Source organism: Pan paniscus, chromosome 1 (genome assembly GCF_029289425.2).
Source record: "Pan paniscus chromosome 1, NHGRI_mPanPan1-v2.0_pri, whole genome shotgun sequence".
Classification (NCBI taxonomy): domain Eukaryota; kingdom Metazoa; phylum Chordata; class Mammalia; order Primates; family Hominidae; genus Pan; species Pan paniscus.
Window position 1 is genome coordinate 126813294 of NC_073249.2, and position 17743 is coordinate 126831036.

At 40.8% G+C, this 17743-nt stretch overlaps 2 protein-coding genes across 12 annotated transcripts in view; one reads left to right on the plus strand and one right to left on the minus strand.

Annotated features, from left to right (window-relative positions):
* Window positions 1-17743, plus strand: part of DBT (dihydrolipoamide branched chain transacylase E2) — a 75968-nt gene that overhangs the window by 34648 nt on the left and 23577 nt on the right. For 10 of the 11 annotated variants that reach the window (XR_010110808.1, XR_008626122.2, XR_010110807.1 and 7 more), the window contains 4 exons: window positions 242-408; window positions 4486-4563; window positions 8625-8816; window positions 8961-9032. Coding sequence is in view for 8 of the 11 variants with exons in the window: in XM_055115609.2 (XP_054971584.1) it covers window positions 242-408; window positions 4486-4563; window positions 8625-8816; window positions 8961-9032 (509 nt within the window). In the remaining 3 variants the exon portion in view is untranslated. Of the gene's footprint in view, window positions 1-241; window positions 409-4485; window positions 4564-8624; window positions 8817-8960; window positions 9033-14459; window positions 14720-17743 lie in introns of those variants that run through there. The other variant, XM_055115618.2, reaches the window with a different exon arrangement.
* LOC100973928 (membrane protein BRI3) lies at window positions 432-3959 on the minus strand. The gene has a single exon (XM_003808476.6). The coding sequence runs from the start codon at window positions 1931-1933 to the stop codon at window positions 1556-1558; it is 378 nt and encodes a 125-aa protein (XP_003808524.4). The 5' UTR covers window positions 1934-3959; the 3' UTR covers window positions 432-1555.

Sequence of the window (17743 nt, forward strand, 5' to 3'; positions counted from 1 at the left end):
TTTAAAGCAGTTACCTGCTATGTTATTGCATTTGCCACTGAGTGTCATGATGCAGTCAATGTTCCAGCTTTGAAATTAGTGACTTTCAGTGTAATGTAATGAAGAGAGTAGTAAGAGGAAGGGTTTAACTGAGAGAGTAAAAGACATTAGAGAACCTTCCATTTTAGTTTCTTTAAAAAAAAAAAAAGGATGAAGAGATTTGAGAATTTAAATAAATGAATAACAGTTGAATGCTTTTCAGGCTTTCAAAAAGCAATGGTCAAGACTATGTCTGCAGCCCTGAAGATACCTCATTTTGGTTATTGTGATGAGATTGACCTTACTGAACTGGTTAAGCTCCGAGAAGAATTAAAACCCATTGCATTTGCTCGTGGAATTAAACTCTCCTTTATGCCTTTCTTCTTAAAGGTGAGATTCATTCATTTCAAACAGGGCTTGAGTAGGACATTTATTTGTTTGTTTGTTTGTCTTTTTGAGACAGAGTTTTGCTCTTGTCACCCAGGCTGGAGTGCAATGGCACGATCTCGGCTCACTGCAACCTCCACCTTCCGGGTTCAAACAATTCTCTTGCCTTAGCCTCCTGAGTAGCTGGGAATACAGGCACCTGCCACCATGCCTGGCTAATTTTGTATTTTTAGTAGACATGTGGTTTCACCATGTTGGTCAGGCTGGTCTTGAACTCCTGACCTCAGGTGATCCACCCCCGCCCCAGCCTCCCAAAGTGCTGGAATTCCAGGCGTGAGCCACCATACCCGGCCCCAAGTAGGACATTTAAATTTTGCTTTGCCATCATGCAATATGTTGACTGTGGCCTTGAATAAAAATATTACTTTTCGCAACATCAGATAGTTAGAAAATGTGCCATTTCTTTGTTCAATAGGAAATTATAAAATTGAGATTTCTATATTATATTTTTAGCTGCTTATCTTTGAGCTAGGTAGAGACAATTCTGCCAGTTAAGTAAAGCCTCTGATCCTAAAAGGATCACTCCAACCAAGTCTTGGTTTGAACTAAAATGAGACTTGATATTAATTTTGCAATATCACTGACATATATTTAATATTTATTTTCATTTACTCAACCAACTTATATTGAGGATCCTGGGAATCATTTCTAGTGCTAAGCCTTGGGACCAGTATAAAATGGAGTAAGACCATCAGCTGACCTTGAGCAGCATACAGTCTAGCTCACATTAGTGACTGTGCAGCAGCTACCATGTGCCAGCCTCCATAGTAAGCATGCTGTATACATTATCTCTCTCTTTTTTTTTTTTTTTTTTTTTTGGTATGAATCTCATTTATTGAAAAGATTATTTCTCACCTTTCTCAAATTGAAGACTGCAAAAAATAAAAGCAGTGCTTCATTGAGTTGTCATGAGCCTGGGGCAGGAGCAGCAGCGCTGCCTCTCCACGCTCCGGGAAACCGCAGCTGGCGTGTGCCACATCGGTCCCACCTCGCTTTACAAAACAATCCTGAAGCTTAATCAAATAAAACTATTGAACACAACATTAGAAAAAGAGAGCTGGGTGTAGGAAAGCCGATCCTGGTGTTCCCTTTAAGCGAAGGTGGCTCCACAGTTGGGGCATCTTCGCTTCCTCAAGGCAAAACAGCAGATGAACCCAAAGGGGAACAGGATGATGGCCAGGAAGATGCCCAGGAAGGTGAAGCAGTCCTGCAGCCCCCCGACCCTGCAGACGGGACAGCCTCCCACCACCACGATAGAGTTGGTAGGATAGCGGGTGACGGTCTGGCTGTGGATGTTGTAGACCCTGGGATGGTGGGTGGGTGTCCGTGTGACGAGGTAGGAGTAGGGCGGCTGCCGGGGCGCGGCGGGGATGGCGCCGTAGCCGTGCGGGCCGCACGCGTAGTCGCCCTGGCCGGCCTCCAGGTTGTAGTCGGGCGGCCGCTCCTGCAGCAGAGTCTTGTGGTCCATGGCGGCCCGGCTTGGCTCTGTCGGCCCCGGCGGGGACGCGGCGCACGCACCGGGTGGCTCGGGCCCCTCTGAGGCAGACGCGGGGCAGGGCCCATTATCTCTTAATTCTCAGAGTAACCCTGACATGTAAATATTACTGTCTCCACTTTCCATTTAAGGAAATTGGGGCTCAGAGAGGTTGAGAAACTTGTTAAGGACTTACAGCTAACAGGTGGAGAAGCTCTTTCAGGTTCTGGTCTGTTTTACTCAGAAGGACATACTGATGTCTGTAATGCCAGCATGTTCAGTCCTTTCTCTACACTGCACCAAGACTGGCCTTCTGTAAATCAAATTATTGTAATATTCTCTGATTCTTTTCAGTGGTTCCCTTTCATTACCTTCAGGATAATTTGTATGCCATACTCCTTAGTGTGGCATACAAATGTGTTATAAGTCTCTGCTGCCTGCCTCTCCGTTCTTACCTCACTCCCTCATATTAAGCTACCCATAATTGCTGGAATACACAATTCCACCTGAAGTGCCCGTTCTTCTCGATCAAACACCTGCAAATCCCAAACTGTGGTCAGGTACAGACTCCTTCTGTGGCTGTCACTATTTGAATTAAATACTCTTGTTTCCCACTGTTAACTTATCTCAGTGCATTGAGTGCTTACTCAGTTTTCTCTTCACTTACTCACTTACTGGGCGCTGAGCCTCATGAGGCAGAAACTATTCTTCTTTATCTTCCTTTTTCTTTCTTTCTTTCTTTTTTTTTTTTTTTTTTTTTTTTTAGAAAGGGTTCATTCTGTTGCCCAGGCTGCTGGAGTGCAGTGGCACAATCACAGCTCACTGCAACCTTGAACTCCTGGGCTCAAGTGATCCTCTGCCTCAGCCTCCCGAGAAGCTGGAACCACAGGTGTGCACCACCACACCTGGCTAATTTTTTTTAATTCTTACTAGAGATGTGTCTCACAGTGCTGCCCAGGCTGGTCTTACAGGGATGAGCCACCATGCCTGGCTATTTTGTTTTAAAATAAAACATAAGTTTCAGAACATTCGAAAAAATACTACACAGTATTGTAGAGGGGGAACAAATGACCTAATCCATTGACACATACCTTGTATTTTCTTGGACAAAATTTGGATTATACTCAAATATTTTTATATGTAACAGTTTAGACTAACCTTAGGGGTTTTTAGATAAAGACTATTAAAATTACAGTTATTGAATCAAATGCTTACTAAAACTTTCAAGTTGGCTGGGCGCAGTGTCTCACGACTATAATCCCAACACTTTAGGAGGCCAAGGCAGGCAGATTGCTTGAGCTCAGGAGTTCAAGACCAGCCTGGGCAACATGGTGAAACCCCATCTCTACAAAAAATACAAAAGTTACCTGGGCATGGTGGCACACGCCTATAGTTCCAGCTACTCGGGAGGCTGAGGCAGGAGGGTCACTCAAGCCAAGGACGTTGAGGCTACAGTGAGCTGAGATCACGCCACTGCACTGCAGCCTAGGTGACAAAGAAAGACCCTGTCTCAAAAACAAACAAGAAAAACTTCCAAGTCATAAAAATTAAGGAACTCGTAGCAGTTCTTTTAATTATATTTTTCTTCAGTTGATCTACTCTCTTAACCTGTCCTAACTAAACTAATGAAAATGAAATGTCTCTATATATTTAAACTTTTTTCTTAACTCTCTAGTTCAAGAATTTGATTTTTTTCCCATCAAGACCCCGATGCACTGAGAAGAATAACACAATGCATGTAAAGAACTTTAACAGGGACCAGACAAGGGCAGTGGGGGAGGGAATTCTTTTTAAGAATGATCTTAAGCATTTTTATTTTGCTATCTTTTAAATTCAATACAATGCATGGCCACCACATGTAAGGTATGAAACTTGATTATTAGATCCCAAAAACAGATTATCAAGAACATTTTGGGTACAGTTAGGGAATTCTGAATATGGACAGGAGAGAAATGGTATTAAGTGACAAAAGGGAAAAAGAAAGGGAGAAGGCAGCAGAGAGGGAAAATATAAATGCTATTCAGTGAGACTTGAGCTGTAAAGTAAATGTTCAGGACATCTCTGCCCTTCAGCTGGCCAAGGACACCAAGTAGCAAACTGGCATCTACTGGTCAGTGCGCTTTGAAATCCTCGTTACGTGTTCTTTCCACACAGAGAAATAGCTTACCTGCTTTTTTGTGTTTTGATTCCTAGTATTACTTCTCATGGAAATCTTAAGATCAACATGTCAGTGAGGAAATCACCTAGAATTTAGACATTTTCTTTGGAACTTTGGCTGGTCTGTATCATTATTTTGAAAATCTCCTTGATGTTTACAAGCTACCTGACTACTTTATCTTTTATTCTTTAATGATTAGGGTGACCTAGTTCCACATTGCTTGAAGGTAACATTGGCAGTAATGTGACTAGGTACATGTAGACTTGAAATTAAACTCAGCATAAATAAGAGTTCTCTCTCTCCCTCCTTTTATACCTCTTATTGTTTCAAATTCCCTATCCTTTCTGAGTTAAAAGTGCTAAAATTGCATTCTTTTTCTGTTAAACAGGCTGCTTCCTTGGGATTACTACAGTTTCCTATCCTTAACGCTTCTGTGGATGAAAACTGCCAGAATATAACATATAAGGTTGGCTATGCAGAGTGAAAATGTTCTTATTATTAATAGAAGATGGGGCAAATGTGCTTGTAGATTAGAGACTTCTATTGTACCTCAAATAGTGATCTTTTTTAGACTAGAATTAAAGGTATGGGGTAAAACATTAAACTTAAGTCTAATTCATTGTTGTTGTTTTTGTGTTAATGATACTGTTTAGATATGGAGATTCTTAAAACTATTTTTAAGCTTTTTTTTTGTTTTCTGCTTAAAATAATGGAAATACATAGCTGTATGGCAGATTATGTTACCCACTCTACTTACCCTCTCAAAAAGAAGCAGCTCTTTCAAAATTGAATTCCTGGAATTTTAATATTATTATTATTATTATTATTATTGGCAGAGTCTCACTCTGTCACCAGTTTGGAATGCAGTGTTGTGATCGTGGCTCACTGCAACCTCAACCTCTCAGGCCCAAGCAATCCTTCTGCCCCAGCCTCCTGTGTAGCTGGGACTATAGGCATGCGCCACTATGCCCAACTAATTTTTAAATTTTTTGTAGAGACGTGGTCTCATTATGTTGCCCAGGCTGGTCTTGAACTTCTGGTCTAAGCAATCCTCCTGCCTCAGCCTCCCAAAGTGCTGGGATTACAGGCATGAACCACTGTGCCTGGCAAATTCCTGGAATTTTAAGATTAAGAATAATTTAAGTGAGAAAAATAATAAAAGTTTGAATTCAATTTGAGTAAACTCTTCTGTGAGTAGTGAAAGTTTCTTAAGACCGAAAACTCTTTTTGAGATGCCTTTCCTGAAGTTTACTTATCATTAGAAGTGTACAACCAGAGGCTGGGCACGGTGGCTCACGCCTATAATCCCAGCACTTTGGGAGGCTGAGGCGGGTGGATCATGTGAGGTCAGGAGTTTGAGACCAGCCTGGCCAACATGGTGAAACCCTGTCTCTACTAAAAATACAAAAATTAGCCAGCCGTGGTGGCCAGCGCCTATAGTCCCAACTACTCAGGAGGCTGAGGTGGGAGAATTGCTTGAAGCCAGGAGGCGGAGGTTGCAGTGAGCCAAGATTGTGCCACTGCACTCCAGCGTGGGCGACAAGAGCAAAACGCCATTTCAAAAAGAGAATTAAAAAAAGAAAAAAAGAAAAGACATGTACAACCAGAAAGTGAGCTTAGATATTCTGGGAGGTCAGCTCCCATATGGTTAATACAGTCAGCTGTATTAATTTTAATTTTAATATCTCCTAATTAAGTATATACTTATTAAAAAAATTTCAGGCAAGAAAATGATGTTGTCCGGGTGTGGTGGCTCCTGCCTGTAATCCCAGCACTTTGGGGGACAGAGGTAGGAGGATGGCTTGAGCCTAGGAATTCAAGACCAGCATGGGCAACAAAGTTAGGAGGCCCCATCTCTACAGAAAAAAAAAAATTAGCCAGGCATGGTGGTGCATGCCTATAGTTTTAGCTGCTTGGGAGGCTGAGGCAGGAGAATCATATGATACCTGGGAGATGGAGGTTGCAGTGAGTTGTGATCATGCCACTGCACTCTAGACTAGGTGACAAAGTGAAACCCTGCCTTTGTCAAAAAAAAAAAAAAAAAGAAAAGAAAAAAGAAAACAAAGATGTTTACCCTCAATTCCATGACCCTAAGATAGCTCACTGTTTATGTTGATATATACATCTTTCTAGGATTTCATTTTTACATACTTTTTACAAGATATAGAATTATTTATATTTTCTTTAACTTGCTTTTTTCTTTTTCTTTTTCTTTTTTTTTTTTTTTTTTGATACAGAGTCTCACTCTGTTGCCTATCTAAAGTATTCCCCATAGAGAATATCTATGCTGTGGTGTAATCATCGCCTCACTGCAGTGTCCACCTCCACCTCCCACCGCAGCCTTCCGAGTAGCTGGGACTATAGGCACGTGCCAGCATGCCCAGCTAATTTTTGCACTTTTTTTTTTTTTTTTTTTTTAGAAATGGGGTCTTGCCATGTTGCCCAGGCTGGTCTCTAACTCCTGGGCTCAAGTGATCCACCCACCTCAGCCTCCCAAAGTGCTGGGTTACAGGCATGAGCCACTGTGCCCAGCCTCTTCATTTTCATTTACTGTATTGTAGACATCATTGTCAACAAGTATAGCTTTGTTATTTATTTAGCCAGTGACCTATTTATAAACATCATGATTATTTTCAGTTTCTCAAACTTATAAACAGTGTGTACTCAACATCCCTGTGTATCCCTACATACTTCTGCACTTAGTTCCTTAACACAAATTTTTATAAATGTTGGTTCATGTTGTCATATGGTCTCCAGAAAGTCTATACAGGTTAAGTATCTGTTACCTGAAATGCTTGGGACCAGAAGCGTTTTTGGATTTAAGATTTTTTTGGATTATGGAATATTTGCGTATACAAAGGAGATATCTTGAGGACAGGACCCAAGTCCAAACATGAAATTCACTTATGTTTCATTTACCCCTCCTACACATAGCCTAAAGGTAATTTTATACAATATTTTTAACATTTTTGTGCATGAAACAAAGTTGTTGTTTTTTTGTTTTGTTTTGTTTTTGTTTTTTTTTTGGAGACAGAGTCTTGCTCTGTGGCCCAGGCTGGAGTGCAGTGGTGCGATCTCGGCTCACTGCAAGCTCTGCCTCCTGGGTTCACGCCATTCTCCTGCCTCAGCCTCCTGAGTAGCTGGTACTACAGGCGGCTGCCACTACGCCTGGCTAATTTCTTTTTGTATTTTTTGTAGAGACGGGGTTTCACTGTGTTAGTCAGGATGGTCTCGATCTCCTGACCTCGTGATCCGCCGCCTCGGCCTCCCAAAGTGCTGGGATTACAGGCGTGAGCCACCGTGCCCAGCCACGAAGTTTTTTTTTTTTTTCTTTTTTTGATACAGGGTTTTGCTCTGTCACCCATGCATAATCATAGCTTATTGTAACCTAAAACTCTTGGGGTCAAATGATCCTCCCACCTCAGCCTCCCAAGTAGCTGAGACTACAGGCATGTGCCATAATTTAAAAAAAATTTTTTGTAGCTAATTAAAAAAATTTGTTTTGTAGAGATGGAGTCTTGCTATGTTGCCCAGGCTGGTCTCAAACTCCTGGCCTCAAGCAATCCTTCTGTGTCAGTCTCCCAAAGTGTTGGGATTATAGGCATGAGCCACTATGCCCTGCCAGAACAATGGCTGCATTTTTCTGTTTTTTTTTTTTTAATTGATGGGCTCTGATATGATTAAATATTACAAAATGAGAACCGTTTCAACAACTATGCAGCATAATGTTTAAGGACAAAATATTGAATATACTTTTTATTATATATGTATTTTATCACATAGTAAGGAATGCTGAGGTGCTTAATCCATCCAATAAATTGAAAATAAAATCTTTACATTTCTATATTTGTCAGTATACAGAATTCTGAAGATGGATCTTGACTCAGGGTGATAAATCAGTTTCCAAGGAAATTGGCTACATCACATGACATCATTTCAGCCCCCAGAAGTTTCAGATGTTGGAGCATTTCAGATTTCAGATATTTGGACTAGGGATGCTCAACCTGTACCAGTTACATTCCCACTAACGATGTTGGGAAATAGCCTATTGCCTACATTCTTATCAATAAAAAATTATCTTTTTTTGGACAGAGTCTCACTCTGTCTCCCAGGCTGGAGCGCAGTGGCACAATCTCGGCCCACTGCAACCTCCACCTCCCGGGTTCAAGCGATTCTCGTGCCTCAGCCTCCCAAGTGGCTGGGATCACAGGCCTGTGCCACCATGCTAATTTTTGTATTTTTAGTAAAGATGGGGTTTCACTATGTTGGCCAGGCTGGTCTTGAACTCATGACCTCAGGTAATCCAGCCACCTTGGCCTCCCAGAGTGCTGGGATTACAGGCGTGAGCCACTGCGCCTGGCCCAAAAAATCTTTTAAAAATTGTTTTTAAATTATTTCTTTTAAATCACTACCAATCTGGTAAAAATGAGTTTTGTTAGTGGTTTCTAGATGGCAGTGAAGGTTGATCCTTTCTTTGCTGTTAGCTTATTCATTAAAAGCCCTACTGTACAATTTTTTATTTTTTAGGCTTCTCATAACATTGGGATAGCAATGGATACTGAGCAGGGTTTGATTGTCCCTAATGTGAAAAATGTTCAGATCTGCTCTATATTTGACATCGCCACTGAACTGAACCGCCTCCAGAAATTGGGCTCTGTGGGTCAGCTCAGCACCACTGATCTTACAGGAGGAACATTTACTCTTTCCAACATTGGATCAGTGAGTAATAATGTTGAAATACATAAACCATTACTTAAGGTTTCTGATCATATGCTTAATTAAAAATAGAAAATGTCACTTGGCATTTGTTCCCTGAAAAATCTTAACTTTTAATACTCTCCTTTTTTTTTTTTTTTTAAATAGATTGGTGGTACCTTTGCCAAACCAGTGATAATGCCACCTGAAGTAGCCATTGGGGCCCTTGGATCAATTAAGGTACATGTATTAGATAACTGAAAAATGGAGTTTAAGCAAATTCAGGGACTAAACACAATGAAGAGTAACCATTTCTAAGGTTTCCCCCTCCTTTTGTAGGTTTTAAGTTTCTGAGTTTATCTTAGAAAGTCTATTATTTCTTTTTTTTTTTTTTTTTTTTTAACTTTAAGTTCTGGGATACATGTGCAGAATGTGCAGGTTTGTTACATGAGTATACACATGCCATGGTGGTTTGCTGCACCCATCAACCCGTCATCTACATTAGGTATTTCTCCTAATGATATTCCTCCCCTAGCCCCAGACCCCACGACAGGTCCCCAGTGTGTGGTGTTCCCCACCCTCTGTCCCTGTGTTCTCATTTTTCAACTCCCACTTATGAGTGAGAACATGCAGTGTTTGGTTTTCTGGTTTCCAGCTTCATCCATGACCCTGCAAAGGACATGAACTCACTCTTTTTTATGGCTGCATAGTATTCCATGGTGTATATGTGCCACATTTTCTTTATCCAGTCTAACATTGATGGGCATTTGGGTTGGTTCCAAGTCTTTGCTATTGTGAATAGTGCTGCGATAAACATACATGTGCATGTGTCTTTATAGTAGCATGATTTATAATCCTTTGGGTATATACTCAGTAATGGGATTGCTGGGTCAAATGGTATTTCTGGTTCTAGATCCTTGAGGAATCGCCACACTGTCTTCCACAATGGTTGAACTCATTTACACTCCCACCAACAGTGTAAAAGCGTTTCTATCTCTCCATATTCTCTCCAGCATCTGTTATTTCCTGCCTTTTTAATGATTGCCATTGTAACTGGCATGGTATCTCATTGTAGTTTTGATTTGCATTTCTCTAATGACCAGTGATCATGGGCTTTTTTTCATATGTTTGTTGGCCATATAAATGTCTTCTTTTGAAAAGTGTCTGTTCATATCCTTCGCCCACTTTATGATGGGTTGTTTGTTTTTTTCTTGTAAATTTGTTTAAGTTCCATGTAGATTCTGGATATTAGCCCTTTGTCAGATAGATAGATTGCAAAAATGTTCTCCCATTCTGTAGGTTGCCTGTTCTCTCTGATGATAGTTTCTTTTGCTGTGCAGAAGCTCTTTAGTTTCATTACATCTGATTTGTCAATTTTGGCTTTGTTGCAATTGCTTTTGGTGATTTAGTCATGAAGTCTTTGCCTATGCCTATGTCCTAAATGGTATTGCCTAGGTTTTCTTCTAGGGTTTTTATGGTTTTAGGTCTTACATTTCAGTCTTTAATCCATCTTGAGTTAATTTTTGTATAAGGTGTAAGGAAGGGGTCCAGTTTCAGTTTTCTGCATATGGCTAGCCAGTTGTCCCAACACCATTTATTAAATAGGGAATCCTTTCCGCATTGCTTGTTTTTGTCAGGTTTGTCAAAGATCAGATGGGTTGTAGATGTGTGGTGTTATTTCTGAGGCCCCTGTTCAGTTCCATTGGTCTATCTCTCTGTTTTGGTACCATTACCATGCTGTTTTGGTTACTGTAGCCTTGTAGTATAGTTTGAGGTCAGGTAGCATGATGCCTCCAGCTTCCTTCTTTTTGTTTAGGATTATCTTGGCTATGTGGGCTCTTTTTTGGTTCCATATGAAATTTAAAGTAGTTTTTTCTAATTCTGTGAAGAAAGTCAATGGTAGCTTGATGGGAATAGCATTGAATCTATAAATTACTTTGGGCAGTTTGGCCATTTTCACATTATTGATTCTTCCTACCCATGAGCATGGAATGTTTTTCCATTTGTTTGTGTCCCCTTGTATTTCCTTGAGCAGTGGTTTGTAATTCTCCTTGAAGAGGTCCCTCACATCCCTTGTAAGTTGGATTCCTAGGTATTTTATTCTCTTTATAGCAATTGTGAATGGGAGTTTCCTCATGATTTGGCTCTCTGTTTGTCTGTTATTGGTGTATAGGAATGCTTGTGATTTTTGCACATTGATTTTGTATCCTGAGAATTTGCTGAAGTTGCTTATCAGCTTAAGGAGATTTTGGGCTGAGCTGATGGGGTTTTCTAAATATACAATCATGTCATCTGCAGACAGAGATAATTTGACTTCCTCTCTTCCTATAGAATATGCTTTATTTCTTTCTCTTGCCTGATTGCCCTGGCCAGAACTTCCAATACTATGTTGAATAGGAGTGGTGAGAGAGAGGGCATCCTTGTCTTGTGCCAGTTTTCAAAGGGAATGCTTCCAGCTTTTGCCCATTCAGTATAATATTGGCTGTGGGTTTATCATAAATAGCTCTTATTATTTTGAGATATGTTCCATCAATACCTAATTTATTGAGTGTTTTTAGCATGAAGGGGTGTTGAATTTTATCCAAGGCCTTTTCTGCATCAATTGAGATAATCATGTGGTTTTTGTCATTGGTTCTGTTCATGTGATGGATTACGTTTATTGATTTGCACATGTTGAACCAGCCTTGCATCCCAGGGATGAAGCCGACTTGATTGTGATGGATAAGCTTTGTAATGTGCTGCTGGATTCGGTTTGCCAGTATTTTATTGAGGATTTTGGCATTGATGTTCATCAGGGATATTGGCCTGAAATTTTCTTTTTGTGTGTGTGTCTCTGCCGGGTTTTGGTATCAGGATGATGCTGGCCTCATAAAATGAATTAGGGAGGATTCCCTTTTTTTCTGTTGTTTGGAATAGTTTCAGAAGGAATGGTACCAGCTCCTCTTTGTACCTCTGGTAGAATTTGGCTGTTAATCTATCTGGTCCTGGGCTTTGTTTGGTTGGTAGGCTATTAATTACTACCTCAGTTTCAGAACTTGTTATTGGTCTATTCAGGGAGTCGACTTTTTCCTGATTTAGTCTTGGGAGGGTGTATGCGTCCAGCAATTTATCCATTTCTTCTAGATTTTCTAGTTTATATGTGAAGAGGTGTTTATAGTATTCTCTGATGGTAGTTTGTATTTCTGTGAGATCGGTGGTGATATCCCCTTTATCATTTTTTATTGTGTCTATTTGATTCTTCTCTCTTTTCTTCTTTATTAGTCCAGCTAGCAGTCCATCAATTTTGCTAATCTTTTCAAAAAACCGGCTCCTGGATTCATTGATTTTTTTGAAGGGTTTTTTTGTGTCTCTATCTCCTTCAGTTCTGCTCTGATCTTGTTTATTTCTTGTCTTCTGCTAGCTTTTGAACGTGTTTGCTCTTGCTTCTCTAGTTCTTTTAACTGTGATGTTAGGGTGTTGATTTTAGATCTTTCCTGCTTTCTTCTGTTGGCATTTATTTCTGTGGGAAATTTATAGTGCTGTAAATTTCCCTCTACACATACTTTAGCTATGTTCCAGAGATTCTGGTACGTTGTGTCTTTGTTCTCATTGGTTTCAAAGAACATCTTTATTTCTGCCTTCATTTCATTATTTACCCAGCAGTCATTCAAGAGCAAGTTATTTAGTTTCCATGTAGTTGTGTGGTTTTGAGTGAGTTTCTTAACCCTGAGTTCTAATTTGATTGCACTGTGGTCTGAGAGACTGCTTGTTATTGTTTCCATTCTTTTGCATTTGCTGAGGAGAGTTTTACTTCCAATTGTGTGTTCGATTTTAGAATTAGTGCTATGTGGTGCTGAGAAGAATGTATATTCTGTTGATTTGGGGTGGAGAGTTCTGTCGATGTCTATTAGGTCTGCTTGGTCCAGAGCTGAGTTCAAGTCCTGAAGATGCTTGTTAATCTTCTGTCTCATTGTTCTGTCTAATGTCTAATGTTCTGTCTAATGTTGACAGTGGGGTGTTAAAGTCTCCCATTATTATTGTGTGGAAATCTAAGTCTCTTTGCCGGTCTCTAAGAACTTGCTTTATGAATCTGGATGCTCCTGTATTGGGTGCATATATATTTAGGATAGTTAGCTATTCTTGTTGCATTGATCCCTTTACCATTATGTAATGCCCTTGTCTTTTTTTTATCTTTGTTGGTTTAAAGTCTGTTTTATCAGAGACTAGGATTGCAACCCCTGCTTTTTCTTTTTTTTTGCTTTCCACTTGCTTAGTAAATCTTCCTCCATCCCTTTATTTTGAGCCTATGTGTGTCTTTGCACATGAGATGGGTCTCCTGAATACAGCACTTTGATGGGTCTTGACTCTTTATCCAGTTTGCCAATCTGTGTCTTTTAATTGAGGCATTTAGCCCATTTACATTTGAAGTTAATATTGTTATATGCAAATTTGATCCTGTCATTATGATGATAGCTGGTTATTTTGCCTGTTAGTTGATGCAGTTTCTTCATAGTGTCGATGGTCTTTACATTTTGGGTTGCTTTTGCAGTGGCTGCTACCAGTTGTTCCTTTCCATGTTTAGTGCTTCCTTCAGGAGCTCTTGTAGGGCAGGCCTGGTGGTGACAAAATCTGTCAGCATTTGCTTGTCTCTAAAGGATTTTATTTCTCCTCCACTTATGAAGCTTAGTTTAGCTGGATATGAAATTCTGGGTTGAAAATTCTTTTCTTTAAGAGTGTTGAATATTGGCCCCCACACTCTTCTGGCTTGTAGAGTTTCTGCCGAGAGATCCACTGTTAGTCTGATGGGCTTCCCTTTGTGGGTAACCCGACCTTTGTCTCTGGTTGCCCTTAACATTTTTTTCCTTCATTTCAACCTTGGTGAATCTGACAATTATGGATCTTGGGGTTGCTCTTCTCAAGGAGTATCTTTGTGGTGTTTTCTGTATTTCCTGAATTTGAATGTTGGCCTATCTTGCTAGTTCGGGGAAGTTTTCCTGAATAGTATCCTGAAGTGTGTTTTCCAACTTGGTTCCATTCTCCCCGTCATTTTCAGGTACACCAATCAAACGTAGTTTTGGTCTTTTTCACATAGTCTCATATTTCTTGAGGCTTTGTTCGTTCCTTCTCATTCTTTTTTCTCTAATCTTGTCTTCACGCTTTATTTCATAAAGTTGATCTTCAATCTCTGATATCCTTTCTTCCGCTTGATCGATTCAGCTATTGATACTTGTGTATGCTTCACGAAGTTCTCATGCTGTGTTTTTCACCTCCATCAGGTCATTTATGTTCTTCTCTAAACTGGTTAGTCTAGTTAGCAATTCCTCTAACCTTTTATCAAGGTTCCTAGCTTCCTTGCATTGGGTTAGAACATGCTCCTTTAGCTCGGAGGAGTTTGTTATTACCTGAAGCCTACTTGTGTCAGTTCATCAAACTCATTCTCTGTCCAGTTTTGTTCCCTTGCTGGCGAGGAGTTGTGATCCTTTGGAGGAGAAGAGGCGTCCTGGTTTTTGGCATTTTCAGCCTTTTTATGCTGGTTTTTCCTCATCTTTATGGATTTATCTACCTTTGATCTTTGCTGTTGGTGACCTTTGGATGGAGTTTTTGCATGGTCGTCCTTTTTGTTGATGTTGATACTATTCCTTTCTGTTTGTTAGTTTTCCTTCTAACAGTCAGGCCCCTCTTCTGCAGGTCTGCTGGAGTTTGCTGGGGGTCCACTCCAGACCCTGTTTGCCTGGGTATCACCAGTGGAGGCTGTAGAACAGCAAAGATTGCTGCCTGCTTCTTCCTCTGGAAGCTTCGTCCCAGAGGGGCACCTGCCAGATGCCAGCGAGAGCTCTCCTGTATGAGGTGTCTGTCATTCCCTGCTGGGAGGTGTCTCCCCGTCAGGAGGCATGGGGGTCAGGGACCCACTTGAGGAGGCAGTCTGTCCCTTAGCAGAGCTCAAGCGCTATGCTGGGAGATCCACTGCTCTTTTCAGAGTCGGCAGGCAGGAAGGTTTAATTCTGCTGAAGCTGCGCCCACAGCCACCCCTTCCCCCAGGTGCTCTGTCCCAGGGAGATGGGAGTTTTATCTATAAGCCCCTGACTGGTGCTGCTGCCTTTCTTTCAGAGATGCCTGCCCAGAGAGGAGGAATCTAGAGAGGCAGTCCGGATACAGTGGCTTTGCTGAGCTGCAGTGGGCTCTGCCCAGTTCGAACTTCCCTGTGGCTTTATTTACACTGTGAGGGGAAGACCGCCTACTCAAGCCTCAGTAATGGCTGACACCCCTCCCCCCACCAACCTCCAGCATCCCAGGTTGACTTCAGACTTCTGTGCTGGCAGCGAGAATTTCAAGCCAGTGGATCTTAGCTTGCTGGGCTCCGTGGGGTTGGAATCCACTGAGCAAGACCACTTGGCTCCTTGGCTTCAGCCTCCTTTCCAGGGGAGTGTCTCTCACAGTTCTGTCTTACTGGTGTTCCAGGCATCACTGGAGTATGAAAAAAAAAACAAAACTGCAGCTAGCTTGGTGTCTGCCCAAACGGCCTCCCAGTTTTGTGCTTGAAACTCAGGGCCCTTGTGGAGTAGGCATCCGAGGGAATATCCTGGTCTGTCGGATGCAAAGACCATGGGAAAAGCATAGTATCTGGGCTGGATAGCACCATCCCTCACAGCACAGTCCCTCATGGCTTCCCTTGGCTAGGGGAGGGAGTTCCCTGACCCCTTGCACCTCCCAGGTGAGGTGATGCCCCATCCTGCTTCTGCTGGCCCTCCATGGGCTGCACCCACTGTCTAACCAGTCCCAATGAGATGAACCGGGTCCCTCAGTTGGAAATGCAGAAATCACCTGCCTTCTGCCTTGGTCTCACTGGGAGCTGCAGACCAGAGCTGTTCCTGTTCTGCCATCTTGCCTGGGAATCCAAAAACCTATTACTTCTTCCTAAGAGCTAGGCCTGCACTTCTGGTGGCTGCCTCTGTGTGTAATAAATGGTGGCGATCTGGGTTGTTTCTGTATGGATCAACCATTGTGGATTATGCCAGGCACAGATATTGAGTCTTTATGAATAATCACAAATATAGCCAATCTACTTCTATCAAAATATCTTTATTTCATTATACCAAAGAATAATAGAAAACCAATTGAAAATGTTATTTTAAACAAAGTGAGACTCATTTAGAGCATTCTTTGCTCAGGAATCATTGGGAGTGTTAGTTAAAAGCGCAGATTTCTTTACCTTAGGGGCAGAACCCTCCGAACTTAAATTTTGAACAGGAACCCAAATGGGTGCAAAAAGGTGATCGGTGACCATGGTTTAGAAGACACTGACTTAGAATAAGGGTTGCAGTGATTCTTCACCCTGGCTACATGTTAGAATCATACAGGAGCTTGAAAAAAATTATGGCCAAGCTCCCCCTCTACCAGCTGAATTGGAATTTTGGGGGATGGGACTTGGGTACCCCCTATTAATTCAGGGTTGAGGACCACTGAGGCAAATAAGCTCCTGGATACCACTTCAATACCATGTTTATTAAATGTCATTGTCACTACATTAAGAAGAGTGTGTTTTAAGAAGAGCCTTTCTTTTCTACACTTATAATGCTTCCATGTTGAACATCTCTGGGACTTGTCCTCATGAGTTTATTCCTTGCGTGTTGGAACCCTCACAAATTCTTTCCTTCAGCCTTTGATTTGCTTTCTAGCAGATAGTAAATTAGCATCTAAGTCATTCCCCCTTCCTGGCATCCACTTTCCCTTCTGGCAAGCAGAGGAGATAGGGAGAAAAAACAAAAAGACACAGTATGTCACTATTTCCAAATCAGGAGTTCTCTGAGTTATAACTTCTCTCTATCACTCATTCTCTTTTCCAACAAGAATTCAACATTTGATTCTCACAAAATTCTGGCTTCCTGCAGTTTCCAAACCATTATACCTGTTTGACAAAATTTTGTGTTCTCTTTCCTTAAAGAGATTATCTTCTTCTGAATTATATGTGTATATGTATATAATTGTGGTAAAATATATAAACATAAATTGACCATTTAAACCATTTTTAAGTACATTGTTCAGTGGCATTAAGTACATTTACATTGTTTGCCACCATCACCACCATCTGTCTCCAGAACTTTTTCATTATCCCAAACTGAAACTCTGGACTTACTGAATAATCTCTCCATTTCCCCAGCCTTTGGTAACCACCATTCTATTTTCTGTCTCTGTGAATTAATTGGACTATTCTAGGTACCTCATGTAAGTGGAATCATACAGTATTTGTCCTTTTGTATCTGGCTCAAGGTTCATTCATGTAGCATGTATCAGAATTTCATTAATTTTTAAGGGTAAATAGTATACTGTTGTATATAAATGTATGCCATGTTTTGTTTATACATTCATCCATCAATGAATATTTGGATTTTTCCATTTTTTGGCTCTTGTGCATAATGGTGCTATGAACAAATGAATATTTGATTTATAAATATCTGTTCAATAGATATATTTTTACAGAATCATTTTATCCATGGTTTTTTCAAGCCATGAAGTGTAGTTCTTAGAGTAGAAATCTTATTCCCTTAAAATAATATTTGTGGGGTAGGGACAAATAGTATTTAATTCCTTTCTCCCTTTGTGTCATCTTTCCTTTGCTATTTTGTTTTCATTATAGAATTTTAATTCCTTCTTGCTAAATTGTTTAAGTCATTAAGTCTTCCATGTTACTCAATTCTCAGTATTCGTTTTCCTTGACCTACTAGTTGACCTTGAGATGACTGATCAATCCAACCTCTTTGGAAAACTTTCTTAATATTGACTTGCAGAATACCTGGCCATTTTGGTTTTCCTCCTGTGTCACTGCCTATTCCCTCTAAGTCTCCTTTACCCATACCTCCTAATGTTCCTAATCTCTGCACATGGAAGCACCCCGGGATTCAGTTCTCACCGCTTTTCTTTATCTGATCTTTCAATACCATTTATACACTGATGACTCCCAGGTTTATATCTCT

What these genes read in the sequence shown, in the direction of transcription:
- LOC100973928 (XM_003808476.6), bottom strand. Translation starts at nt 1,933, where the DNA reads ATGGACCACAAGACTCTGCTGCAGGAGCGGCCGCCCGACTACAACCTG.